Raw genomic sequence first — 18,677 nt, forward strand, 5'->3', positions numbered from 1 at the left:
ATTTTAAAACAATAAAATTATATCATCAAACGAATACACCAAGTCATTATTCAGTTTGTAAATGTAGTTTTTATGAAGCTATCATTTAAATATGTAAATGTGAAATGCATATAGACATCAAACCATTATATAGTATGCAAATGTAGCTTTATGAAGACTTCAAGCCATTATTGAATATGTAACTGTGAAATACACAGTGACATCAAATCATTATTCCGTTTGTAAATGTAGCATGTATGAAGACTTCAAGCCATTATTCAACATCTAACTGTGACATACATATATACATCAAACTATTATTCTGTTTGTAAATGTAGCTTTATGACGACTTCAAGCCATTATTCAACTTGTAACTTAGAAATACAAATATATATCAAACAATCATTTAGCATTTAAATATAGCTTGTATGAAGGCGGCAAGCCATTATTCAATTTGTTACAATCAAATACATGTAAACATCAAACAATTATTTAGCATGTAAATGTAGCTTGTATGAAGACTTCAAGCCATTATTCAATGTGTAACTGTGAAATACATGTAAACATCAAACAATTATTTAGCATGTAAATGTAGCTTGTATGAAGACTTCAAGCCATTATTCAATGGGTAACTGTGAAATACATGTAAACATTAAACAATTATTTAGCATGTAAATGTAGCTTGTATGAAGACTTCAAGCCATTATTCAACATCTAACTGTGGCATACATATATGCATCAAACCATTACTGAGTTTGTAAATGTAGCTTTATGACGACTTCAAGCCATTATTCAACATATAACTTTGAAATACAAATATTCATCAAACCATTATTTAGCATGTAACACTGCACTACATACATAACACTGCGCTATTATAAAATGCATAAAACTGCATTGCTGAAACATGCATAAATTGACACTGTTTTTGGAACATACATAACACTGCACTTTTGTTAAACGCGTTTTAATCATTTTATTGCTGTTGAATACATAACACTCCATTGCTAATAAACACATAACACGCCTCCTTGAAAACATATTTGTAAAAATTGTGGTTAAAACATTTCGGCAAGACGTAGGCATACCCTAAGGGCACAATTGTGCCCCCCTCCCTGCCAAGCCATCTCGTTATGCATATGAATCAGAATTTTTGCTCCGGTTTGTAAAATATGCTAAAAGCTCATTTGGGCAAGAAATTCTACTTAAACTTCGGGTTTTTCGATAATCTAATATCGTTCAAGACCCATTTTATAGCCAATTTCCTTCTACTGAATCGCCCACCTGAAACTGAAATTAATTAAACAAGCGAGCTCATATTTAGAGCTATGACTAAAGATTCAGAGTGAGAAAAGAACTCTCCACAAGCCTGTACGAGAAAGGGGATGATTTCAACATTCCAAGGTCAACATTTCTTTCATGTCGAACCATATTCCAACAACTCCAGACTTTAGTGTTTACATCTCCCCACTTTTGAGGTACAATCGAGCACTCTCCTTCTACAAAAATTTCCTAGAGCCTTATACGATTCTTGCCCAGAAGTTGTTCGATCGAAGTTACAAAATTTAATGCCTCAGTAGAACTATCAAAAAGTTTTGTGGTGGACATGTGGGCGACATTTCTAAATGTGATGCAACAATGACAAAATATACTCTTTAAAAAAAGAAACGCATATAATAATTTGAACTAATTTGTTTTCTTTATTATGATACATTGAATCGGTTTAATAATCAACGAAATGCAATGAAACTTCGCATAGATAATGTCCCAATATCGATGTTTGGTAGAGTCTCGGAAAAAGTCAGATAGAGGATCACACAAAGACGCTTGGTGGCGCTGAAGTAGGTACCTAGTGTGACCACCATTGGCGTTCAGTACTGCACGACATCGTCTCGGCATCGAACGAATCAGTCTCTGGATCTGATGTTGCTGAATTGCAGTCCACTCTGCCTGTAGTGCATGGGCGAGTTGTTGAAGGGTCTGCGGCTGTGGGTGACGCTGTCGTACACGCATGTCCAGAGTATCCCAAGGATACTCAATCGGGTTTAAGCCTGGCGATCTGGAGAGCCATGTCAGCACATTGATGTTCTGATTCATGAGAAATCTCTCGTGGCACGTGCTGTGTGTGGTCTGTCATTATCCTGCTGGAACAACTCCCTCTGACGGTTGAGAATAGGAAGCCGGTGTGGACGAATGATGTCATCACAGTAGCGTTGCGCAGTCAGGTTGCCTTGGATCATCACCAAATCAGTTCTTCCAGTGTAGGATATGGTCCCCACATCATCACGCTTCCCCTCCCGAATCGGTCAGCCTAGGGAACGCAGGCGTCGGCAAAATGTTCATGCCGGCGTCTGTACACTCTCGTTCTTCCATCTCGATTCATCGCTGAATAAGCCATAGTCCAGACCTGAACGTTGGTGCACCACTGAACACGATGTTGTTGATGAAGCTAACGTAGGACAGGACCAAAGTACGGTCTTCGTGCTCTCAAACCCGCCTCTCGAAGCCTGTTCCTGACAGTCTGTGCGGATAATCGTCGTAATCCAGGTTTGTCTCTAGCGATACTGGTGGTTGTAGCTGTACGATGTACCCGGATGTACCGATCTTGGCCTCTAGTGGTCACTCGGGGTCGTCCACTTCTAGGTCTGGAGTTCTGCTGGTGATATCTCTCCTAGAGACGAGAAATCGTGCTCTGGTGTACGTTCATACGACGGGCAACTGCATGCTGAGTTTGTCCTGCTTCCAGAAGCCCTATGGCAATATTTCGATTGGCTGAGTCGTGGCATTTTTAATTCTTTAGACGCTCTCAAATAAAGTGACTAAACTAAAAACAGTGATCGATCTTTTATACCCATCAGTGACACGATGTGAGTCCCAAGTGCATTATGTGTTCTGTGACATTGCATGCACCAACTCAAAATCATGCGGTTACATACAGGTATCTCATGCTGGATGCGTTTGGATGTGATGTTTTCAGACAAAAACATCACAGGAATCATAAACAAATGAAACGTGTTTGTAAAATTCTCCCTGTACCAATAAACGGATGGATCAAAATTCCAATTTCGTGATGCGTTTCTTTTTTGAGATAGTATATATCCGACGCAATTCCCTATTTTGACTTGTAGCAATCCTTCCCCATGTTGTTCACGTGAACAGGGACTAGTAACTAACCTTTGCATATGGTTAAGACGGGTGCCATCGGTGGTGAATGATATGCCAACCTTATCGCGATTCATAAATACACGCTATGTTATCGTATCTCTGTCACTGGATTGTCTGCTCCAGACTGGATTGTTTGTTTGCGGACCGCGTCGTACAGTGGCAATACTGCTGAATGTGGCTCCAAACAAACACCTGCTCATAATGGAGTCAGAATTAGCTTATAGCAGAGACTTCTTAATGTGGAGAGGGTTTTGTCGTTTCTATTTACACACATCATTTATGGCTGCTGTTTACCAAACATAACACTGCAGTTTTGTTACATACATAACACTGCATTGTAAGAAAAAGTATACTCCCTAGCTATTTTTGTTATAACCCCCATATTGATAAATGTGTTTCCCTTATGAAATCTGACTATCATCCTTTGGTACAGAAACTGTCACGTTTAACGAAAATTGTATTATCCCTGTTTTAGTTATACATTTATATTATATTGATATGCATATAAGCCAAAATGGAACTTTGTATTTATCAAAATATATGTATGTTCTCGATATCATTTTGTATGATTTATGAGAATAAAATCCTGAGTCCTGAGTCCTGAGATTGTTGTTACATATTAACACGACACTGTTGTTACATATGAACACGACACTGTTGTTACATGTTAAGACGACACTGTGGTTACATATTAAGACGACAATGTTGTTACATATTAACACGACATTATTGTTACATATAACACGACACTGTTGTTACATACAAAACACTGCACTGTTGTTACATATTAACATTACACAGCTATTACATACATAACACTGCTTTGTTGCTACACACATAACACGTCGCTGTTGTTACATGTTACAAATCAGCTCGGGAACATTGTCTACATTACTGCAGCAAAGATTCCCGATTCCCGGATTCCAAGTCCCAACTTGAAATAATTTTAAGAATCAAGTTTAAATTTCTAAATAATTCCCCCATTAAAGAAATGGCAAGTTCTAGGAAAAAGATAGCAATACTATTAATAATAATAGTTCATAAGTAAGATATTAACCGGACTGGAAATAAATAATAGGAAAGACTATACAGGGAATTTTGTTGTTATATATCTGTAATTATTATATCTTTGCAATGAAATACAACAGGTTCGCAACAATAATATAATTAAAAGACTACTTTAGTCCTCAGAGATACATGAGTGTTCACAGTTCAGTTTATTAGAACAAAATAACATTTTCAGGCGTGGTTACACAGCTCATAAAACACCCTCAATATTTGCACTCTCAGGTTACAAGCGATGACATATACTTTTCTATTGAAAAGAAAAGACAGATACCCTCCATATACATCATACCATTATCCACTATCTGAATGTAACATTCGTATATAGACCATAATTGTTTTCTGTGTTACACTTTAATAACAATGTATTATCCAGTTTAGTGTATATTATCTGACCGTTTATACATGTCATGGTGTATTGCTATAGTATTATATCATACCAGTATTCAGCGTGTAAATGGAACATAGGTGTGTACATCACACCTTTTTCAATTTGCTTATATTATGTGTATGTGCGCGCGCGCGTGTGTGTGTGTGTGTGTGTGCGTGCGTGTGTGTGTGTGCGCGCGTGCGTGTGTGTGGGTGGATGGGTGTTATTTCAACAGTCTGTATGGATGACTATAAGTACATGTGTGAAGTCGGTGATGAGGACACATGATACCTCAAATTAGGTCTTTTTCAAGATGATGATGATGATGATGATTACTAGAAAATGATTGATCGATAACAAGCATCGGGTGAATCGGTTTCAGATCGAAGACGTTTATTCGAAGTCATTGGCGTAAGGTTCAGTTGTCAAGGTATCTGTCTGTGTGATATGCACCACAATCTCGAATATGTATGAATCACATTAAACTCCCTTGTGCGAGGGAACAGTAATACAACATTCAAGGCACTTGTAAAGTGTTAAGGAAGTTTTGTGTAAGACGTGTTTCAAAACTGACCAAACTGATGTCCGGAGCAATGTCCTATATTGTTTTATACCAGATATTCCCGTCGGTTCCGGTGAACATTTTTGCTTATGTTTGTGACGGGTGCCAATGATGCGAAACATCTGTTGTCATCAGTATTTGTCTATGACAGTGATTCCTGAGCAGGGTTACCTGATATCAGAATCCTCACAGTGCACCATGCCTTTGGTAGAGAACTCATATGACTATGCAAATGTTCTTTGTCGGTTTTATCTACAAGGCAGGAAAATGTTGTTTTTCTGTATAAAAATATACAACTTTGTTAATTCTTAGAAATTTGGAAAGAACAAAGGCCTCTACAAAATTTATTGTAGCTTACTTTCTTACACTCATATGATTAAGGGAAGGAGGTTTTCACCATATGTATATGTAACGTGTATACCGGCAGAGAACTGTTATGCAGGCACCACTCGCTTCCTGGAAGTCTGCGATAGATCAGCGTCTTTCTCCTGCCTCCACTACCAGCAAGCTGCACCATCACGGTGTTAGGAAATCAGACATGTTTTATCGACATTATCTAAGCTGTGAAATAATTATGTTATTACACTTTTAGCTCAAAGAAAATAGCTTTGACTCATGAGAACTGATGGCATACCTAAAAATAACATTGTTTGATGGAAACTGATTAAAGCATCAAATCCGGTGTTCATTTGTCAAACGTGTCTTATGATTTACTGTGCTGTAATCAAGCGCTGCGGTAGTCTACGGTGATGGCGACCTCTTCCCGACGGGAGGACCACTTCAGATTAGCTGTCGGAGCGTTTGTCAGTGTTTCCTAATGGCTATATGTAACACAGTGTTTTGAAGACCGGCGTTTAGCAGAGTGTTACCGGAGTGTTAGCAGAGTGGTACTCCCTTGATGACACAGGATGCCGTCCCGACATTATCGCTCTCTGTATTTTGATCACGAGAAATTGCCCATTGTGGATCATTTCACTTTCATCTTGTGTGATTTCCCGGCGTTCTCCTCCCGATCAATCACCACCACGCTAGCCCATTCCCCCGACTCGCCCGTCGTCTTTACGTGTGTGTTTTCCAATCTTTTCATGCTTGACTTGGGGTCCAGCGGCTACTGTTAGCTTTATAGTCCCGTCCAAAGAATTCTAATGGCCCCTTGTCAGCGCGGAGCCCATTTGTCTATGAGGGATAAGGCAATGATTGTATCGGATTCCTATTTATTTCTAATGCTTAGCTGGGCAATATTTTGGTTATGATTTTACACGAACTTTCCCAGAATTAAAGCACTTAAGATGTAGGCTGGTGCCATCCTTGAAATGATTTGTAAGCAATTCTATAAACTTGTTTTGGCAATTTACAGCGATCACGTAGGCAACAGAGGACTAATTAGTTCGATTCCGTCCGCACTAATCGGCGCCGGGATGAATCTGCACAAGTGGCTGCACATTGATATTGGTATAAATATTCACGCCCCTCTACATATATCTTTACATCCTTCCAACTGTCTCCACATCACAGTAAGTTTACGATGCGTATGAGTAGAATTGTGAGCTAAATGTACCTGTGTTAGTATACATCAACCTCTTCCGCTTAAATACCTTAATATCCGGATAGTACAGAGACTTAACAAACCTATAAGCTAAGTAATACTCTCCGCGGTAATGTGTAGATCGGCAATATGTTGTCAACAAAAGCTGTTTTAAAAGAATCCATTTACAATATATCACATTTTTATTTGAACGACTGTGGATGCTGATCGCCGTCTATTCCAGGAAGCTCACATGTACTCAGATCATTTACACCAGGAGTAAAACCAAGCCTGTATTTGCATGATACCACAATATGACGTGAATAACTATTGCATGTGTCATTTAGTAAAGACGTGCGCGCGGGGATATAACCATATATTATCAGAATAAATCCCGCGAATCAGACTTGTATACTGATGGGCCGGGAACATCCTAGTTCTGAGCTTTTGGAAAGACAATAACAAAAGTAAAAAACGTTTAAGTCTAGATTTATAACCAAACGAGACGAACAGGATGTATGTGGTGTCAAGATAGAACACAACTTATGTCTTTGTTAGTTAGATAACGGTACTCGGTGTGTTCCCGTTGTTCTGTTGATACGTGTTAGTGGCAAACCTGCATTTAAATGAGCATTTACTTAAGATCTAATCAAATCCCAGTATAATATGTAGATTCAGCAGAAAATGTCTGTAATCATGGATCTCTCTTGCGTCGTGAATAAAATCGAGAAAAGCCTTTCTTTATTCAACCCATAACCATAATCCATACTCTCTGCGTCTCCATTGCACGATTCCGGCTTAATGATGACACTGTGTTTATGAATCACTTTAATGATACCGATGGTACCGAGTGTTCGGAGGAAAGTGACCGTAGCACCGGGAATGAATTCCTACACACTCTTCTCTGTTGGAGCCTAATATCGTGTACCGTGGATATTTGCTGGTGAAAACATGCATAGCGAGTACAAACATACCGAGTCTTATTATGGTTTTTAAAGCAAAGGGAACGGATACGCACGGAAATAGAATAAAACCTCAAAACTCTTTTAATTAAATTTCTTGTACACCTTAAACAAATGTAACAGAGGTATAGACAATGGCTAAACATGCGAGATTAGTCACTAGACCAGCCAAGTGGAAAACAGAACTCCAATTTGATCAGATTGTATTTCATAGAAGGTGTCAGGTTTTCTTCAATACGTTGATGGTGATAATGATACTGCTGCTGCTGATGCTGATGCTGCTGCTGCTGCCGCTGCTGATGCTGATGATGATACCATTGTACATACGTAGATATACTCATGTAGTTTATTAAAGAAGAGGTGCGGTGGAGTAACCTAGCAGTTAAAGCGTCCGCTCGTCACGTCCCCCAACCCCCGTGGCATTACTCGAATATTGCTAAAAGCGCCGTAAAATCATACTCACTCACTCATTAATGAAGAAAAATAAAGAAAACCTTGTGAATGCCCCAGTGGATATTTCCTTCATCTAATATCTTTCTGTCTGCCCCCTGCGCGGTATGCTATAAACCCGACATGAAAGTGGAGGTAAAACTGACTGCGGCGCTGCTGAACATTGTGAGATACGTATGTATGCCAACAAATAGTTTTTTCATTAGAATTAGACTGAAAAAATGTCTCGACCTCCACGCGGGCGACTTGACTCCACCGGGACCGGACAGGCACAGGCTATATATTCCACAGCAGCTTTAATGGCGGTGGGTTCGAATCCCAGAGGTCCTCACCTCTCAAGCCGCCGTAGTGACATTCTCGTTAATCTCAGAGACTTTTCTCGTTACTTTAACTTAATGGTGATGGGCTAAGTATTGGCGGTGCTACTTCACTCTGATCTCCGTCGATTTCGGGTCTCGTGTGGCGAATAACTATCGACGAATAGGTAAAGTGATCGCAATTTGTAGGCTAATATTCTGTCGATACGATCAGAGAAGCTGCAAGTGTCGAAGAAAATATCTTTAAAAGTGCCGTCTTCTACTTTAGAGGTCAGTGCAAGATCGGAGAAATTCCACAATCAAATAGCCATGGACGTCTAAAAACTCTTATGGAATTAGAAGCATACAAAAATAAGGAGAAGTGGCGTAAAATGACGATGTTATGTGTCTGAAGAAGTTTGATTTTATTGAAAAAGAATAAAACCTGCTTTAGGGTATTCCGCATAGATGGAAATTGTCGCCAAATGTTATCTAATGTTATGTGCAAGTGGTGTGTAATATCAGGGAAATATCGACACTACTTAAATAAACACCGAATCTGTTATATTAGGAAACTATGAAATTATTGATCTCGATTACATTGGATTCGGTTGAATTATTAGGCCCTAAAATGAATAGTTCCTGCTTTGATTTAGTTCAAAGTTCAAATGCAGTCGGTGTAATAAATGTCATTTTATGAAATGTCGCATGTAATATTTTCCATGAGAAGGGTATAGGAGAGACTAATGTTTTACTGACCATGACACTGGATACGAGGATGAGGAACAGGATTAAGTAATGGTAAATATACTGGGTCTACATCTTACGACGGAAAATACATTTTTAAGAGCGTTCGCGTGACGAGAAGGGGGGTGTTTTCAGGACTGGAACGAGTATGGCATGGAAGTGACGATCATGAAGCTTTAGAGAAGGGATATTGGGGTTTTTTAAGTTCGCACTTATTGTCACGATAGAGTGAATTATCCTTTGACTATATATCTGTATTGCAGTACGATATAATCTTCTTGACTTCAGAATGCGATAGGTTGAAACAGTAAATGTTGGTACAATGTTACCTGGCCCCGATTTCTCGAAACAAACTTATGTCTGAGTTTCGACTTAAGTTCGAAAATGAAAATGCATTTCCCAGAATGAACTAAAATCGATATTAAACTCAAACATAGTAGACAATTTGAGTTTGGTGGATAGATTACTTAAGTTGTTTGGGCTTTTTTATTTAAAAAATGCAGTTCAGTTAAAAATTCATCTGTTTCAAATTGTCCAACTCAGTTTGAAATTTGAGTAAAAACCTAAGTTTGTTTCGAGAAATCGGGGCCTGAAGTCGAGCTGTAGCTGCCCTTTAAGTTTAGTTATACTGGCACATCAGTCATGTGATCTTTTCAGACTCAGGTGCACTTTGATGAATATTCTGAAGTGAAATTTAATTTAACGACTCTTAAACCTGAATAGTATATTACAGTTAAACGATAGCTGACCATACGTCAGTTGTGTGAATATAATTGCTGTATCTGTATCAAGAGAATAAATGTAACTTGTGTAAGATCAGTGTAACCCGTGATGCGATGTAACAGGAGTGTAAGCCGTTATGCTGATGTAACAGGAGCGTAATCCGTGAAGCCTATGTAACAGGAGTGTAACCCGTTATGCTGATGTAACAGGAGTGCAATCCGCGATACTGATGTAACAAGAGCGTAACCTGTACTACCGATGTAACAGGAGTGTAACCCGTACTACCGATGTAACAGGAGTGTAACCTGTACTACTGATGTAACAGGAGCGTAACCTGTTTTACCGATGTAACAAGAGTGTAACCTGTACTACTGATGTAACAAGAGTGTAACCTGTACTACCGATGTAACAGGAGTGTAACCTGTACTACCGATGTAACAAGTACTAGTGTAACAAGAGTGTAACTGTACTACCGATGTAACAAGAGTGTAACCCGTACTACTGATGTAACAAGAGTGTAACTCGTACTACCGATGTAACAGGAGTGTAACCCGTACTACCGATGTAACAAGAGTGTAACCCGTACTACTGATGTAACAAGAGTGTAACCCGTACTAACGATGTAACAGGAGTGTAACATGTACTACCGATGTAACAGGAGTGTAACATGCACTACCGATGTAACAGGAGATAACCCGTACTACCGATGTAACAAGAGTGTAACCTGTACTACTGATGTAACAAGAGCGTAACCTGTACTACTGATGTAACAAGAGTACTACTGATGTAACAAGAGTGTAACCTGTACTACTGATGTAACAAGAGTGTAACCTGTACTCCGATGTAACAAGAGTGTAACCTGTACTACCGATGTAACAAGAGTGTAACCTGTACTACCGATGTAACAAGAGTAACCTGTAACCTGTACTAAGAGATGTAACATGTAACAAGAGCGTAACCTGTACTACCGATGTAACAAGAGCGTAACCTGTACCCGATAACCTGTACTACCGATGTAACAAGAGCGTAACCTGTACTACCGATGTAACAAGAGCGTAACCTGTACTACCGATGTAACAAGAGTGTAACCTGTACTACTGATGTAACAAGAGTGTAACCTGTACTACTGATGTAACAAGAGTGTAACCTGTACTACTGATGTAACAAGAGTGTAACCTGTACTACTGATGTAACAAGAGTGTAACCTGTACTACTGATGTAACAAGAGTGTAACCTGTACTACCGATGTAACAAGAGTAACCTGTACTACCGATGTAACAAGAGTGTAACCTGTACTACCGATGTAACAAGAGTGTAACCTGTACTACCGATGTAACAAGAGTGTAACCTGTACTACTGATGTAACAAGAGTGTAACCTGTACTACCGATGTAACAAGAGTGTAACCTGTACTACCGATGTAACAAGAGTGTAACCTGTACTACTGATGTAACAAGAGTGTAACCTGTACTACCGATGTAACAAGAGTGTAACCTGTACTACCGATGTAACAAGAGTGTAACCTGTACTACCGATGTAACAAGAGTGTAACCTGTACTACCGATGTAACAAGAGTGTAACCTGTACTACCGATGTAACAAGATGTAACCGATGTAACAAGAGTGTAACCTGTACTACCGATGTAACAAGAGATGTAACCTGTACTACCGATGTAACAAGAGTGTAACCTGTACTACCGATGTAACAAGAGTAACCTGTACTGTAACCTGTACTACCGATGTAACAAGAGTGTAACCTGTACTACCGATGTAACATGAGTGTAACCTGTACTACCGATGTAACAAGAGTGTAACCTGTACTACCGATGTAACAAGAGTGTAACCTGTACTACCGATGTAACATGAGTGTAACCTGTACTACCGATGTAACATGAGTGTAACCTGTACTACCGATGTAACAAGAGTGTAACCTGTACTACCGATGTAACAAGAGTGTAACCTGTACTACCGTTGTAACATGAGTGTAACCTGTACTACTGATGTAACAGGAGTGTAACCTGTACTACTGATGTAACAAGAGCGTAACCTGTACTACCGATGTAACAAGAGTGTAACCTGTACTACCGATGTAACAGGAGTGTAACCTGTACTACCGATGTAACAAGAGTGTAACCTGTACTACTGATGTAACAAGAGTGTCACCTGTACTACCGATGTAGCAAGCGTGTAACCTGTACTACCGATGTAACATGAGTGTAACCTGTACTATTGATGTAACAAGAGCGTAACCTGTACTACCGATGTAACAGGAGCGTAACCCCTGATGCCGATTTAACAGGATTGTAACCCATGTTTTGGTAACCTATGTGGTTCTCGAGCACGTGCCTCGGTTACAGCGTGACGAACGACAACGTGTCCACAATATTCAGCTGTAACAAAAAGATGTGGCATAGCTTTCGCCAGACCACAGACTCAGTCACAAACAACAGCGTAGTTCTACATATTAATTTATTTAACACATAATATCCGACTGCCATGCATCGGAAAATATACACATGATAACAACAGCGAGCAGAGAGAGGGTTCGTAGCTCACCCTCTTCATTCATTCAGATCATATATACATGGGGCATTAATGCTACAATTGTTTGTAAATCCTCTATCCCTTTATTTTAAAAGAACTTCCCATAAAAACGGCAATAGTTCGGAACGTTTCACCTCTTAGTCGATGCTCAAATGCAACAGGTGTCTTAAACCCTGAGAATATATCACCCACACCTTGCAATCTTAAGACTTTGTGAAGTGGTTGAAAATGACAAAATGTTTTAGAAGCTACAATAAAAAACAATACACATTGCCTGCCAGGCTGGAGGAAATACTGATTTTGGTGACGTCATCACGTTGGCACTGATAATTAGTAGTCGTTCAAGATGTATTCACCATCTCTCACTCGAAGGATTGCTTTCCAACTGGCGTCATCATGAACCTTCTACAATCAAGGTCAATACTTAAGGGTTTGCTTACTCTGTTAGATCCTACATTTCATATGCACATTCGACATAATCGCTGGTACTAACGTCATCTTGCCTTGATCCACACAGGTCACCATTGCGTTTGCTAACGTCATTTTGACCTGATCCACAGACGACACGGCTCCTTGTGCTAACGTCATCTTGACCGGATCCACATAGGCCACCACTGCGTTTGCTGACGTCATCTTGACCGGATCCACACAGGCCACCACTGCGTTTGCTGACGTCATCTTGACCGGATCCACACAGGCCACCACTGCGTTTTGCTGACGTCATCTTGACCGGATCCACATAAGCCACCACTGCGTTTGTTGACGTCATCTTGACCGGATCCACACAGTCCACCACTGCGTTTGCTGACGTCATCTTGACCGGATCCACACATGCCACCACTGCGTTTGCTGACGCCCTCTTGACCTGTTCCACAGACGACACGGTTCCTTGTGATACCGTACCATGTCCTGATCCACAGTATACTGTTACTTGTACTTATTCTTGATTCTTTAGTTCACGTGGTCCAGTTCACACACCTCCCGCTGTATGTGTTGCTGTCTGAGCGATGGTAACGTCAGCACGGCCTGTGTAATCATCTACACGTGTACTTGTGTCTGTCAGACCTGAGTTACACACTGCAACCTTGTGTCATAGCGTTTCTGTGAGATTCACTTTGTCATGGAACAATATGGGTCCTCGTGTGAAGACAATGCGTGTAGTCCATGAAGATTCCAGGGAGATATTGCAGCGTCTCTCTTTATCATGGCATCAGTCATGATCTTCAAAGAAAACGAATTCGCATTGCATCCATCTACATCAGGCATGTGCAGGCTGAACTACAGAACAGCGGCCATTTGACGTTGGTATTGACACACCGGAAACAAGGTCAGAGTTTGTGGAATTCTGGGACACACACATTTCGTTATCACTGTCCTCGTTGTCGTCTATTTCCGTCTCAGCGGAATCATCCATATCCACTTCCGTAACGTCAATGTTATCACCGTTCATGTCGTCCCCGGCGTCCGACTGCTTGTGTGCATCTGTACGTGTATCTGCCCCATCTAACCTCGCCTTGTCCTCCTCCTTCCCGCTCTTGGCCTCCATGGCGGCCTTCTTGCTCCGTTTCCACTTCATGCGCCGGTTCTGGAACCAGATCTTTACCTGCAACACAAAACACTGTATTATATATCTAAATTATTTTCAGAATTTACCATTACAAAAATAGATGTGCGGAGAATTCTTTAAAGCCGTAATTCATTTTCAAGATTGGCGTCCCTTTATAGCGACAGGAATGGCTTTAGAATCTTCATCATCTTGAATCAGCCAGATTATATAATATCCATGCTCCTAGATTGCACTTTTTACACCCAACGTATCTCTGGGGTTTTGTCTTACGTTATCCATTCACCTCCATGAACGTTGAGCGTAACATTTTAGCTTGTACGTCATGAAACGAGTTGTAAATACATATATTTTAATACATATTAAAGTTACTTGATCAAAACCTCAGTATCAACAAAGAACGATATATCTCATTTTCCTGTTCTCCTTCCATGCCTATAGATGTCAGGAATACGTATCTAAAGGACAGACAGCTCATTCATTGTGATTTCACTCGTTCAAAGAATATAAATGAAGTACATTTAAAATCACTTAATTATATTGACATTTATGTATTTCTTGCATCACACGTTTTGTTATCTATCAGAAGTTATTTTTTTAATAAAATGTGTGTTTTGTGTTCTTCTTAAAAGCTTACTTTGTCGTCGGTGGTAATGAGGACTGGGGCGTTGGGGTGTTGGGGTTAATAAAACATTCATTCTTTTTCACTGGACACAATTATACGTTTTCAAAACCAAGTGCAAATATTCCATCGGTCCCTTTTTTGTCCCGAGTCTGTAGCCAACACGGGTCTGAGTGTGTAGCCAATCTGTTTCGGAGTCTGTAGCCAACATGTGTCTGTGTCTGTAGCAAACATGTGTCCGAGTCTGTAGCCAAAATGTGTCCGAGTATGTAGCCAACGTGTGTCTGAATGTGTAGCCAACATGTGTCTGTGTCTGTAGCCAACATGTGTCCAGGTCTGTAGCCAATATGTGTCCGAGTCTGTAGCCAATATGTGTCCGGGTCTGTAGCCAAAGTGTTTCCGGGTCTGTAGCCAATATGTGTCCGAGTCTGTAGCCAACGTGCGTCTGAATCTGTAGCCAACATGTGTCTGTGTCTGTAGCCAACATGTTCCAGAGTCTGTAGCCAACGTGTGTCTGAATCTGTAGCAAAATGTGTCCGGGTCTGTAGCCAATAAGTGTCCGGGTCTGTAGCCAACATGTGTCCGACACTGTAGCCGACATGTGTCCGAGTCTGTAGCCAGTATGTGTCTGACACTGTAGCCAATATTTGTCTGTGTCTGTAGCCAATATTTGTCCGTGTCTGTAGCCAACATTTGTTTGTGTCTGTAGCCAATGTGTGTCAGAGTCTGTAGCCAAAATGTGTCTGACACTGTAGCCAATATTTGTCTGTGTCTGTAGCCAATATTTGTCCGTGTCTGTAGCCAACATTTGTTTGTGTCTGTAGCCAACGTGTGTCTGAATCTGTAGCTAACATGTGTCTGTGTTTGTAGCCAACATGTGTCCGAGACTGTAGTCGACATGTGTGTGAATCTGTAGCCAACGTGTGTCTAACTCTGTAGCCAACATGTGTCTGTGTCTGTAGCCAACATGTGTCTGTGTCTGTAGCCAACATGTGTCCGAGTCTGAAGCTAACTTGTGTCGGGGATTATAGGCGCACATTAATATTGTGTATTTCTATAAACGAGATGCCAGGGTTGCGACATGCGAGTCTCGCCATACCACGCTCACATAGTTGAGGCCATTAAACCTACACCCCTAGTACGTTTCAACCACTAACCCTAACCAATAAATCTGATTCTAAACGTCAGTAAACAATCAAGGCAAAAATGTCGAGTAATTTATCTAAATGTTGCCTTCATTTGCGAAATAAGCACTGGTTTGTTCTACTGAAATTTCACACCTCTATTAAGGTGTGACAACGCCTCCCTAAAGGTGTGAGATTGAGTGATAACCCGCCACCTTCCCCTCGACCTACTGTGGCGAGTGTTAACGGAGACATTATCAACGTGCGATTTATTCCCCGGGTGAGCGAAATCGGGTTGAGTGTGGAAACTCGGCGACCTACAGGTATGAGGGTTCATAATATAAGCTTCTATTCAACACATGGACAAGCATATATCCTTTATTGGGCCCGAGCTTTTGTTGAAAGTCTGCCCAGTTATTTAGTTAGGGCTTACACGTAATGCCTTGTATCGGCGAATAGGCCCATTTATCGTTAATTGTCCACAATTTGTGACATTCGCTAATTCTAACAACCCGATGATAGCAGCCATCAGCTGTAGCCAGTTGTGGGTATCAGGCTGGGTGCCGCTGCACAGGTGTGCGGCAAGGAGCGGGTGTCTATCAGACAGATCGGCTTTCTCTCCGTGCTTGAACCAGGGAGATATCCCAGGCCTGGTAAGAATCTATTATTGTGGGTGTTACCTCTGCTTACCCGCCGTGCGTTGTCGGGGTACCGCTTGTCAAAAAGCAAACTAAGGCGCTAATCCTACACGATAAACTAGCAATCTTAACTGTTGCGGGTTTTAATTAATCCAATTAAGAGTGTAATTTCTCTCCTTAGCCCTTGTAGCCGAGATAAGGCATGCCACATGCTATAGACGAGAGGCACGACATCGGTGGCCATATGTGCCGGAGTTAGCACTGAGATTACAACCTGCGACTGGGAAGACATCACCGGTGTTAGCTACCGTTTCTCCACAACCTCTAATAATCTACCTCGCCCTTGTTGTTAAACCATGTATACAAGAGATTTTGATTAACATGTGACGGCTGGGTATGGTATTTAACACCTTGAGGATTTTATCAATTGCCTAAGCCTTGAAGTAATCCATTTAAATGCATCATATAGGGGATCAGAGCGATTAATCAGTAGCAGATTACAAGGTTTGCCGCTCCTCTATCTCTAACTGGAGCATACAATATGGGCGCGCTACCACTGACAGAACGGGCTCAAAAAATGTTTCAGAGAAGAAAGCAAAAGCTTTCATTGTAACCGAACCTTATCTTTGAAGAATTAATTGTTAACCACCTGAGTCTATATTTCAATCAATTTATAAATCGTGTTATTTAATTCATATTTATATGCATGCTCTGTCTAATGGGCAAATGACCCCCCACTGTACATATTGTATGAATATTGTTTTGTCATACATGTATTTGTGACACTTAAATAAACATTTTTCTTATTATCATTTCTTGTTTTCCAGACATGCGATGTTGCATATGAGCGATTTGTGAAGCCAGAATATTCAGATGGTCATAAAAAGAGATGGTTATACAGAGAGGATAACTTAGCAGACATGGCATCAGGTATTGCCTGTTATCAACACATATTTCTTTATACTACTCCCAAGAGGTTTACGAAGACATAATTCCTTTATTGCACTATAGTTAATTTGTCATGGCATAACAAAACGATAAAAGAAATGACAGATTGAGTTGACAATATGAAAGAAACGGGTATTCTGCGACTCCTTTAGAGATGTATGTATGTGGAAATGATATACATGTCTGAATGTAGAAATGGTATATATGTCTGTATGTAGAAATGGTATACTGGTACACGGGTATAATGTGGAAATGATATACATGTCTGTACGTAGAAATGATCTATACTCGTACACGTGTATAATGTGGAAATGAAATACATGTATGTATGTGGAAATGATATACATGTATGTATGTGGAAATGATATACATGTATGTATGTGGAAATGATATACATGTCTGTATGTAGAAATGATATACATGTCTGTATGTAGAAATGATATACTCGTACACGTGTATAATGTGGAAATGACATATGTCTGTATGTAGAAATGATATACTCGTACACGTGTATATGTGGAAATGATATACATGTCTGTATGTAGAAATGATATACATGTCTGTATGTAGAAATGATATACTCGTACACGTGTATAATGTGGAAATGATATACATGCATGTGGGATTGATATACATATATATATATATACGTTCTGTTCAAAGTCATATAAAAATCAGTACTAGTTTGCTTAAAAGTGAAATTAGTATATGTTGACAACGTATATGGCCGCGTCGCTCGATAGGCGATATATGACAGATACTATTGGTCTTAGACAATAGCTATTCATTATTGTCTCGCCCACCATTAACCCCGTAATGACGTACACGATTTCCATTCTATGAGATCTTCATAAGATGAATGATTATTCGCGTTCAAACAACTGAAATAGTCATCTTTATCAATAAGCATCGCTCCTTGTCTGTTCAGAGGAAGATTTACCAGTTTGGCTGCTCTATGGCGGAGAAAGAGCACCATCTAATCATCCCCAAATGATGGAGCTCTTTCAGGTTTTGGATCCGTCAAAGTGCCAAAAGGAAACGATTCTGTGAACAGGATATAATTTGTTTACCGGGTGAAATTGACTGCCCCTAATTCAAGCAATGGAGCAACGACTCCAATAAGGGCTGGGTTTTCATTAATTGAAATTTGATCGTCGGTGAGGGCACGGCGAGATGGGTATTACAGCGAACTTCCATTCCTCCTCAGATCTGCAGCACTAATTAATTGCCCATTGAGCAAAAATCTGATTGAGCGAAGACGCCTATAACCAATTAGTAAATTAATTTGCGCATTGTAAATATTTCCTCACTAGTGTTATGTTGTACTTAATTAACCATCCCAATAGCATCCGTATCCCGGCACGCAGGTTGGTGTCGCGAGAGCGTCTCTGTCTG

At 40.2% G+C, this 18,677-nt stretch overlaps 2 protein-coding genes across 2 annotated transcripts in view; both read right to left on the reverse strand.

Annotated features, from left to right (window-relative positions):
* The window catches only part of LOC124284682 (alkylglycerol monooxygenase-like), a 78,233-nt gene extending 65,033 nt beyond the window's left edge, over positions 1 to 13,200 (reverse strand). Inside the window, exon 1 of the mRNA XM_046720783.1 lies at positions 12,890 to 13,200. Coding sequence (XP_046576739.1) covers positions 12,890 to 13,200 — 311 coding nt within the window. The remainder of the gene's footprint in view (positions 1 to 12,889) is intronic.
* LOC124284683 (motor neuron and pancreas homeobox protein 1-like) overlaps positions 12,294 to 18,677 on the reverse strand; it is a 30,474-nt gene continuing 24,090 nt past the window's right edge. Inside the window, exon 3 of the mRNA XM_046720784.1 lies at positions 12,294 to 13,989. Coding sequence (XP_046576740.1) covers positions 13,645 to 13,989 — 345 coding nt within the window. The 3' untranslated portion in view covers positions 12,294 to 13,644. The remainder of the gene's footprint in view (positions 13,990 to 18,677) is intronic.

Source organism: Haliotis rubra, unplaced genomic scaffold, assembly GCF_003918875.1.
Source record: "Haliotis rubra isolate DU_JTF1 unplaced genomic scaffold, ASM391887v1 Scf342, whole genome shotgun sequence".
Taxonomy (NCBI): Eukaryota; Metazoa; Mollusca; class Gastropoda; order Lepetellida; family Haliotidae; genus Haliotis; species Haliotis rubra.